General features: G+C 37.8%; 2 protein-coding genes and 1 non-coding gene across 7 annotated transcripts; all 3 read right to left on the minus strand.

Annotated features, from left to right (window-relative positions):
- Positions 1–521: 521 nt before the first annotated feature.
- Positions 522–4,123, minus strand: LOC111797284 (probable glycosyltransferase At5g03795). Its single transcript, XM_023680257.1, has 4 exons — positions 3,632–4,123; positions 3,320–3,552; positions 2,220–2,568; positions 522–1,493 (listed from the first exon to the last, which is right to left on the minus strand). The coding sequence occupies exons 1-4, from the start codon at positions 3,890–3,892 to the stop codon at positions 831–833; spliced, it is 1,506 nt and encodes a 501-aa protein (XP_023536025.1). The 5' UTR covers positions 3,893–4,123; the 3' UTR covers positions 522–830.
- Positions 4,124–4,677: 554 nt separating this feature from the next.
- LOC111797283 (SUN domain-containing protein 4-like) lies at positions 4,678–9,632 on the minus strand. Of its 5 annotated transcripts, none has more exons than XM_023680256.1 (5): positions 9,518–9,632; positions 8,677–8,891; positions 5,870–7,224; positions 5,706–5,791; positions 4,678–4,935 (listed from the first exon to the last, which is right to left on the minus strand). In XM_023680256.1, exons 2-5 carry the CDS (start codon positions 8,837–8,839, stop codon positions 4,704–4,706), a joined length of 1,836 nt encoding a protein of 611 aa, XP_023536024.1. In that variant the 5' UTR covers positions 8,840–8,891; positions 9,518–9,632; the 3' UTR covers positions 4,678–4,703. The 5 variants fall into 5 exon arrangements, with proteins under 5 accessions (XP_023536024.1, XP_023536020.1, XP_023536023.1 ...); XM_023680252.1 differs by having other exon boundaries at positions 5,870–7,230; XM_023680255.1 differs by lacking the exon at positions 9,518–9,632 and adding an exon at positions 9,317–9,503 and having other exon boundaries at positions 5,870–7,230.
- A 106-nt stretch (positions 9,633–9,738) lies between these two features.
- Positions 9,739–9,810, minus strand: TRNAW-CCA. Its single transcript has one exon. It is a non-coding gene; the product is annotated as a tRNA-Trp (tRNA).
- Positions 9,811–10,244: the final 434 nt, after the last annotated feature.

Genomic DNA, 10,244 nt, shown 5'->3' on the forward strand with positions numbered 1-10,244 from the left:
TGTAATTTCTTTCAAGCCTTGTAATTTCTTTCAAACTTGCTTGAGATAAGTAAAAATGAGTATTTAGAGATGCAGATAAGTAAAAATGAGTATTTAGAGATGCTTTCTTAGATCCTAAGACAGCTCACTCTAGAATTAGCTTTATATAGACTTATCTAATGAATTGGTAAAATACTAATCTTTACAAACATTTTCAAGCGGCACTAAGATTTCCAAGGTCTAGCCAAAGTTTAGTTCAGGATCCCACTACTCATCGTATTTGGTTTGGTATTGCTACCGCGCATGACTTCGAAAGTCATGATGATATTACTGAAGAACGTCTTTATCAAACTATTTTTGCTTCACATTTCGGACAATTGGCAAAATTTTGCTGTGGACTTCTAGAAATCTCTTTCATGTAGCTTGACAAGGTAATTTTGAAGCATGGTTACAAGACCCTTTACATGTAAGACCTATTGCTCATACAATTTGGGATCCTCATTTTGGTCAATCGACGATCGAAGCTTTTACACGAGGGGGTGCTCTTGGCCCAGTAAATGACTTTGAATTAAAAGAAGAAAATAATACTTATGACATAAATAGTCTTAAAGGGTAGTTCGACTATTTATTACCTCTATTCTCTACTTGATATACTATTATTATAAAAAAATTTGGGCTCTATTCTCTACTTGATATACTATTATTATAAAAAATTTTGGGCTAAAAAATTTCTCTATTCTCGTACATTCACTAGTAATGTAAATACCTCTTGAATCTTCTGTATCTTACTTCTTATAATTGGTCCTTCGATACATGTAATGGATCAGTAGTTGGATTCATATCGATGTGGCTTAGTCCTGAATGTGTACGTTCAATCTTCTGAGCCAGATCGAATGAAGTATCATATGGAAAGCATCATATCTCTTGGGAGTTCCATTAATCACAAAGTGTCTCTGAACTTGCTTCACTCTCCTTTGCATTCTCAAGTATTGAGATTGAGATATCCCTCTTAGTATCTCTTTTATGTTTCCTATATCCTTCACTTCTATTTGCACACCAAATGAATTCCAATTCAAAACATCACTGAAAGGAGGGACATAGCTTTCTGATATCAACACAGGTACACATTCAGCATATATAGCTTCCACAACTCTTGGACTCGCTACTTCATACCCGCTCGGGCATAAACAAAACCGACTCTTCTTCAACATCGACTCGTATGATACTCCGCTTGGAAGCTCGTCGTAAACAACCACGTCATCGTCTTTTTCCTTCCACTTTTGCAGTAGTAAGTACCTTATGTGGCCGTGTAAACGACCTGCAAAGAATGCAAGAATAGGTCGACGAGAAGGCGAGAGTCCCCCGAGAAGTCCATCGATTTCTCCCGTTCGAAGATGGATTTCTGGGAACGATGCGTCTTTAGAGGGATGGAAACCTTCTGAAACATTTGCATTACACAATACCCTGATGGAGTTGTTGAATAAAAGTGGAACGTACGAGGTGGTTCGTGGCCCCTGCGAGACGAAGAAAGAAAGCTTAGATCGAAGCCAATGGCTTTATGCTCAAAGTGGACGATATCATATCATTATGGAGAGTCGTTATTCCTAAAATGGTATTAGAGCCATGCCCTTAACTTAGTCATGCCAATAGAATCCTCAAGTGTCAAACACAAGAAATTGCTAGCCTCAAAGGTGTAGTCAAAAGTGACTCATGTGTCGAATAAAGGGTGTACTTTGTTCGAGGGCTCTAGAGAAAGGAGTCGACCTCGATTAAGGGGAGATTATTCGAGGCCTACATAACCCCACGGGAGGCTTTATGGTGTACTTTGATCGAGGGGAGGATTGTTGAGAATACATCTCCATTGATATGAGGCCTTTTGGGGAAGCTCAAAGCAAAACCATGAGAGCTTATGCTCAAAGTGGACAATATCATACCATTGTGGAGACCCATTATTCCTAACAAAGTATCAGAGCCATGCCCTTAACTTACCCATATTAATAAAATCCTCAAATGTCGAACAAAGAAGTGAGCCTCGAAGGGTAGTCAAAAGTGACTCAAGTGTCGAACAAAGGGTGTACTTTGTTCGAGGACTTTAGAGAAAGGAGTCGAGCCTCGATTAAGGGAAGGCTATGCGAGGGCTACATTGACCTCCTGAGAGGCTCTATGGTGTACTTTGTTAAAGTGGACAATATCATACCATTATGAAGAGTCGTTATTCCTAACATTCCAAAGCTGCTTACCCAATCATGACACGAAAGCATGAAGTGGTCAGCACCGAGGCTGCGATTCCAAAAAGAATGCTTGTTCGAGATGACATTGATGTAGTCTTGGACTGCAACGCCAATGGCATTAACATCATGAGAGTTTGGTTCATAGAGATATTGAACCAAATTGACAACGCTGAAAGGGAGGAAATAGAGAAGGGCTTGATCAGGGTCATTGGTTGTGTATGAGTTTCCCTTCTCCATTTCATGAATGAACCTTCCTTCTGTGGAGTATATGCTCTTGCATGGACCTTCATGGAACATTGGTGGCTCTCCTTCCTTGTATATGTATATCTTTAAAAGCCTTTCCATTTCTAGGTAGCTCCTGCACACGAACCCGAACCCGATGAAGTTATATGTTCTAGTTCGGGTTTGAGTTTAGTTTCAATTTAGTCTCTAAACTTTTAAAAAATTCGTAGATGTTTACTAGATTTCTCTGCCACCGATGAAAATTAACAAAGATTTAATGTAAACATTAGTCATGGATACAATGAGAGACCTTGGCCCCGAGTAGAGGCAAGGTCGAACTAAGTGACTTGGCCTAGTGTAGAGGCAAGTCGGTTGTGTCGTAGACGATTGAACATGCACGCGCAGACGGCGTGTGTGGTCGAACAAGCTTGGATTTCGCACAAGCGATATTTGGTTGGCAAATACAAACCTCGCCTACGGTCCGATGAAGCCACGAAACCAGGGTGAAAAATATATATGGGATTTGATTCCCCTTAAGGTTGGTCGCGAGTGTGTCAAGATCACGATGCCACATGATTGAAAAAGTAGGACCGAGACACATAAGGTTAAATCTGTCATTTAAACAAAACTATAAAATCCAAATTGAAACCAAAATTGAGACGCATAAGGTTAAAATTGTCATTTAAAGTAAACTATAGAATCCAAATTGAAACCGAAATCGAGACACATAAGGTTAAAATTGTCATTTAAACTAAACTATAGAATCCAAAGTGAAACCGAAATCGAGACCCCATAATGTTAAAATTGTCACTTAAACTAAGCTATAGAATCCAAATTGAAATTGAAATCGAGACACGTAAGGTTAAAATTGTCATTTAAACTCGTACCTGTGGAAAGCATTTGGGTTTCTATATATTGGACCTCTAGGAACATAGTCAGGATCATCATGTACAGACGTAAGGTTACGAACTCGACCCGCTTCTCTTATCGCTGCTCTTGCTCTTACCAACTTCTCCTCTATTTTCTCCAACTTAGTGTATCTCTCAACTCTACTGATCCCCGAAGTTGCATCTTTTCCCTTATGTTCTTTATTTTCAGGTACCGTCTTTTGTGATCCTTCCTAATGATCATGATCCAAGTCAACGAGGTTACAAAAGGTACAAACGAGTTAGATTTGCAACGATAAATTTTATACTTACAATGGGAGAGGAAAAAGAGTGTCCCTTGAGGTCCAAAGCAGCTGGGTCAAGCAAGTGAGGAGCAAAACTTGAGAAGACCTTATCCAAGCCAGTCGTCCAAGGAACCTCCAAATCAAGCTTGCAAACTAGAGAAACAAGTACAAGAGAAGGAAGAAAAATTAACACAAACAAAAATGGGTTAAAAGATGAGAAGAAGAATGGCTTCTTAGAATGCTCCATTTCTCCTTCTCCATGCCTTTGATCTGCCATAATCATCCTCATAAGTGATACTATGCTTGTGAATGTGTGCTAATAACTATAATGTTCTACAGCTCATAAAACACAAGATTCATTGCTTCTTTGTGAGTCAATTCCTTGCTGAAAATGAGAGAGATTCTCGATTCATATAGTTTGTTCTTCCCATTATTGTATTTTCCTTCTAAAGAGAGACCGTTACGGCAGTACTATGTCAAACATAATAATCATTCTCCTGTCTAGTAGCGTACATGTTCGTAATATCGTGAATGAATAGGGATATCCCCCAATGCATAAACACATAATACAACTCCGCTAGCATCTTCTTTATATCATAACATTGTTCACATCAATTCTTGGAACATTCATCTTATCTGTGTTGTCCCATATTGGTTGGGGAGGAAAACAAAACACCATTTATAAAGGTGTGGAAACCTTCCCCTAGCAGATGTATTTTAAAGCCTTGAGGGGAAGCCCAAAAGGAAAAACCTAAAGAGGACAATATTTGTAAGCAGTGAGCTTGGGCCATCACAGCATCTTTCATACTAGTTGTCGTTTTGCCTGTCAATAATATCATATCATTCATGTAACATATAAGTCATATCATACATAACAATCCATACCATGCACATATCATATCGTATATCATAAGAGTCGCATAATATATCCTGAATATGCCTTCAACAAATCATATCATAACATATCATATCATAAAAGCTCCTGCCCTATTGAATAACCCTTTTTAAAGTACCTCAAGTTCATCTGAATCAGAAGGGCCTTTAATTAAAGCTGAGAAATTGGAGAAGGAAAAATGGATGAAAAAGGGGGCAATCCATGATTATAGCGACTGTATGAAAAGAATAATACAACAGCTCAAAAGTAATAGATACCAGGAAGGGCTTATACAACAAAATTTCCTGGAACTATTTGTTCTCTCACGTACTCTAACAACAATATGCAGAAATAATCTTAAAATAGCAAACCATGAAAAAATGATGCACACAACAAAAACAACTATTCCTTTGTTTTCCAGAAAAGTTTGATTCTTCTGGACCCTTTCAATCTCAGATCTGCAAAACAAAACAGAAGCTTTCAGCATCTTCCATCTCTACAAGAAGATTTCTACAAAGAGAAATTTGCACATTTTTTGAAGTAACAAAGATTCCCAAGTCTTTTTTTCCCCAAAGGAAATGTTAGGTAAGAATGATCAAGAAATGAGAACATTTGCCAGGAATTTTATTGGATACGATACATGGAAAACAGTTTGAAGAAAGTAGGAAGGAAAATAATAAACAAAGAAAAACAATATTTATGCATTCTCTCTCCGGGCACGAGCGGGAACATCAAAATGAAAGACCGAAGACATACATGACACGGAACGAGATATTCAAAAATACGTGAGATGATTTGATAGGTTGTCTACAAAAAGAGTTTACCAACCGCATAACAATTCATTCTTGTGTGTAGCGTGTGGGACCATGTCGCCTGAGCGATCATAGTACGGCCACTCATCAAATATCAAAGAAACATTTTCAGAAGTGTTTTTAAAATTACAAAAAATGAAAAAAGAAGGGGGAAAAAGTTTTCAAAACAAAAGAAAAGGTAAAAACAAACAATTTCCTCAAGTAAATATCATAGCTATGAGTAACGAAAACTTCCTGGATAGCTACACATTCTTTGATTAAAAATACTTCCCATAACTCCTTTCAAAATATGGTTTAGGCAGCCACTACAACACTCAAACTACTGCATAAAAGTACTATTTTGATAAAAGTAGAACATAGGAACAGTTATAAGGTGTGTGTGTGTGTGTGGGGGGGGGATGGCGAGTGTTAAAAACCTGAGAATAGCATTATGCCTTTGCAGACCATCCAACTGCAAGGAAACAGTGGACTTCCAAGAAATGAGATCATGAAGATCTTTATCCTGCAATGACAACAAACCAATGTTAATTGGCATTGTTATTAATAGAAGATGAATTGAAAGGAGAAGAGTATAACATACTGTGCTATCCTGGATTTGAAGAATATTTCTTATATCCTCACGAGTCTTCTCAATAAGTAGACCATTATTTCCTATATCTTTGTCGAACTCTTTGAATATACTGCCATATTTGGAAGTTGAGTCCTCGAGATACCGCTCCAAAACAGATAGACTTCGGTCTAATGAACGAACTTTCTGCGTCAAAATTTTGAGAACAGTGTCACCAGGCATTCTGCCAGGTTGTTGATGGTGTGATTCTTCGACCGGATCAGGTATATTACTCTTTGAAAGTTCTAAAACGACATCATCATCATCACTTTCCTCATTAGCAAGAGATTGCGACTCTCTACGATGTTGTTGTCCTACATCATTGGATCCAGGCTGGGACGGAGTTACTCGCTTATCGATAGTAGCTTCATCTGATATAGAGGGTTTATGTTGAGCAGATATTAAATCCTCTAGCATCATTTCAACAGCATCCATTCCGTAAACTTCAACAGTGCTGAGTGTGCAATAGAATTCTGAACCATAGTGGGTAAGAAGATTCAACTTTAAGTATCTCACCCATTTTGGATCCTTGAGAACAAATCTATGTGCATGTTTTGCATTTGGAGCAGTGAAATTCCCAAGCTTGAACCAAACATCTGTTGGATAAACCAAACTGCCATGTAGCTCGAATTCTTTCAAGTTAGAAGAATGGTGCTCAAAATTAGCGATTTCGATTGTTACTACTAAGGTTTCTTCTGAAAGTTCTATGACAACAAATTTCTCTTCAGCAGAACATGGATTTCTGAGGTACTTATCTTTGTCCTTGCCTAAGATGTTAGAAGCTCCTTTTGCTTCCTTGTTGAAAGCCAACACCTTTGCTCCCTTTGAAGCTGAAGCGTAATTGTACTCTGCACCACCAGGTTCTACTCTATGGATAGTATTCCCAGCCTGACCAGTTTCATCCTTAGTCCGAGATGTAAAGACTCTGCTTTTGAATTCTTCAAGGCCCAGTAGAACAGTGTCGGACGAGATATCTCCCTTGAGAGGTTTACTTTCCGATTTTACTCCGGTGCTCGAGCTCTCAGCCTCAGGCAACCCCGTAGCAGCTTGTACATGACTGCTACTTTCTTCACTTGAAAGCATTTCATTGTCAGAAGCCTGGCTTGTAGAATCAATTGAGCACGAATCATTTAAACGACTGGTACAATCAGTTTCTCCTTTCAAAGGTTCGTATAAAACGTCATGGCTTGTAGCATCAATTGAGCACGAATCGTTTAAATGACTGGTACAATCAGTTTCTCCTTTTGAAGGTTCATATAAAACGTCAGAGTCCTTGTTACTTTCCAATGTAGATTCATTTGAAGTAGATACACCATCAGGAAGTAAAACTGATCCTTATGAAACACAAAGAAAAGAAGGCATAGATAATCAATCAGTAATACTATTCTGGTGAATAAATCATGAATTGGTGATTATTAGTGTAGAAAATCCATATTTAACATTTAATTTAGCCAATTTGGTGATGAATAACAAAGCCAAATCAGTTCAACAGTTCCAAACTAACTTAAACAAGTGCTTATTCCATTAAAGTTTCCACTAAGAATCGTCTCTGTAATATAATTTCAGGAAACAAAGTACTTTGCAGGGGGTTACTCAATTATATCCTTTGAGCTGTAAGGTTACTAAGCTTACACTATGATATCCACATAGACATACTGGGCATTGTATCATTATGCTCAAATTTCATTAGAGGACTTTTATTATTTCTGTAAACAAAAAACGATAGAAACAATCAATTATATGATTATATTTCCCACTGAATTTACCCTTATGGCAATTTATTGCAACATTCAAGTACGATAACACAAACTGTATTGTTTTTTTTTTATATGAATGTAAGAATATAGAGCATCATATTTATTGGTAAACTAAAACAGACACCATAATTTAGTTTGCAATAATTTAGTTTGCAATATATGGGATGTGAGATCCCATATCGGTTGGAGAGGGGAACGAAACATTTTTTATGAGTATGTGAAAACCTCTCCAGACGCGTTTTAAAACCTTGAGGGGAAGCCCGGAAGGAAAAGTCCAAAGAGGACAAAATTTAATTTGCAATATAAGGGGTGTAGGATCCCACATCAGATAGAGTGGGGAACAAAACATTTTTTATAAGTGTGTAAAAACCTCTCCAGACGCGTTTTAAAACCTTGAGGGGAAGCCCAAAGGACAAATATTTGCCAGACGCATTTTAAAACCTTGAGGGAAAGCCCGAAGGACNTTCAAAGAGGACAAAATTTAATTTGCAATATAAGGGGTGTAGGATCCCACATCAGATAGAGTGGGGAACAAAACATTTTTTATAAGTGTGTAAAAACCTCTCCAGATGCGTTTTAAAACTTTGAGGGGAAGCCCAAAGGACAAATATTTGCCAGACGCATTTTAAAACCTTGAGGGAAAGCCCGAAGGACAAATATTTGCCAGATGCATTTTAAAACCTTGAGGGGAAGCTCGAAAGGGAAAGTCTAAAGAGGACAATATTTGCTAGCGGTAGACTTGGAGTGTTACAAGGGGGAACCGAACAATTTGGAATCTCTAATAAAGCCAACACGTTGGAAAATAAAAGAAAGGATAATAGAACGGCATAGTTACTCAAAACTTTTTGAAGAATCCAATTCTATGTAGGAAACAAGGAAGCAGCCAACTGATAAAAACCAATTGAAAACAGCTCAGTCAGGATCAGAATCAAAAGAGAGAGATGTAATGGGATTAGTTTCAATACATTTCTGAATTCAAAGAAATATTTACTAAGGAAATCAAATGATTTGATCAAACCGTACCTTGACAGCCATCCCCACGGATGAACCATAAGCTAAAGAGGAAGATAAGTCCCCACAGAACAAAAACCAAAGACAGAGAAACTTTGTACAAAGGATTCCTTCCACTAACAGACACTTCAACAGCTCTTCTATCACGAAGAAGAGCTCCAACACGCCTCCGCATTGCACATCAATTCAAATCACTGATTGCTCAAGAACTACAAAATGATGCCTAACTGCATAAGGAAAAGAGGGAACAAATCCACGTTAAGATCAAACTCCAAACACCAAAACCAAAACAAGAACGAGCAATTTTCGGTTTCGATACGAATCAGAGTCCTAAATTCACATCTAGAGAATAGTAAAAGCAAACAAAGGAGCAGATCCCACTGAAAAACCCACGATCGAAGCTCCAATCGATCACCCAATACCAGATCCATTTCAAACTAACAGGAAAAATCAATACAGAAACCCACAGAGAACATCAATGACAAACCTAGTTTCAGAATCAATTAACTACCAGAGAATTTTCCAGATAGGAAGGGAAGAAGCAGATTGAGATTCCAAAGAAATAAAAAATTGAGAATAATTGGAAGAAATAAGGGAAAAGCAACAAGCAGGGAAAGTCCAATGAAACGCCATAGATTAAAGCGAAATATACCGCGTGGTTGCCGCGTCATCGAGGAATTGTCAACGATTATGGTAATTAAGTAAACAGTGTTAGATTTCATTCCGCGAATGTCTGCTTTCTTTGATTATACTTCAAGCTTTTTTTCGACGAAGAACACCATAACATAACGTTTTCGAGATCGACATTGATTCAGAGAAAGAAACAGAGAGAGAATCTGAAAGTTTCTTTTACCTTCATGTCCATTTTTTTCCTTGGCTCCTGCTGGCTCTTGATCAGCTTCCATTTCTTCCCTCTCGATCTGGCTCCCTTGCTGTTCTAATCTGTAATGAGGGTGAAATTACGACACGATTAGAAGAGGACAAAAACGAAATTTGGGAGGAAGAAAAATTTCCAAAAAGATNTAGAAGAGTACAAAAACGAAATTTGGGAGGAAGAAAAATTTCCAAAAAGATTGAACCCGACGTGAATCGAACACGCAACCTTCTGATCTGGAGTCAGACGCGCTACCATTGCGCCACGGATCCAATGTTGATATGATTCGTTTATAAAATTAAAAATATTTTTTAAAGTAGTTTCTTNATGCTGATACAATTCGTTTATAAAATTAAAAATATTTTTTAAAGTAGTTTCTTACATTTCTAGGACTATATATATATATATAATTCGAAATGAAAGGGTTCGCTTTCACCATTAAGAGTAGGTAACTCGTTCCGTTCCCGGTGTCTTTGTTTCTATTGCATTCTATCTCATCGTATCAAATTCTTTTCTGCGATATTTGAGAATCACCGTCAATACCTCAGTGTAGGTCCGGGATAATCCTTTGTTCCACAGTCTAGGTCTATTTACAACTAGCCAATTAAGAATTCTCAGACGTACTAGTACTAGCAAGTGCATCTTTGATGCAGTCATCGATTCTCCCGAGAGGTCACAATTACCGCGAGCAAACATATTAATGACG

The sequence above is a fragment of the Cucurbita pepo genome, chromosome LG06 (assembly GCF_002806865.2).
Source record: "Cucurbita pepo subsp. pepo cultivar mu-cu-16 chromosome LG06, ASM280686v2, whole genome shotgun sequence".
Lineage (NCBI taxonomy): Eukaryota > Viridiplantae > Streptophyta > Magnoliopsida > Cucurbitales > Cucurbitaceae > Cucurbita > Cucurbita pepo.

Excerpts from the sequence above, each read along its gene's own strand:
- LOC111797284 (XM_023680257.1), bottom strand. The coding sequence starts at position 3,892 with ATGAGGATGATTATGGCAGATCAAAGGCATGGAGAAGGAGAAATGGAG. Across the intron at positions 2,569-3,319 it reads AACCCAAATGCTTTCCACAG|GAGCTACCTAGAAATGGAAA; the intron begins GTACGAGTTTAA and ends GTTCGTGTGCAG. Across the intron at positions 1,494-2,219 it reads TGCTTTCGTGTCATGATTGG|GGGCCACGAACCACCTCGTA; the intron begins GTAAGCAGCTTT and ends TTCGTCTCGCAG.
- LOC111797283 (XM_023680252.1), bottom strand. The coding sequence starts at position 8,839 with ATGCGGAGGCGTGTTGGAGCTCTTCTTCGTGATAGAAGAGCTGTTGAA. Across the intron at positions 5,792-5,869 it reads TTCAAATCCAGGATAGCACA|GATAAAGATCTTCATGATCT; the intron begins GTATGTTATACT and ends TTGTCATTGCAG. Across the intron at positions 4,936-5,705 it reads AGGCATAATGCTATTCTCAG|ATCTGAGATTGAAAGGGTCC; the intron begins GTTTTTAACACT and ends TTTGTTTTGCAG.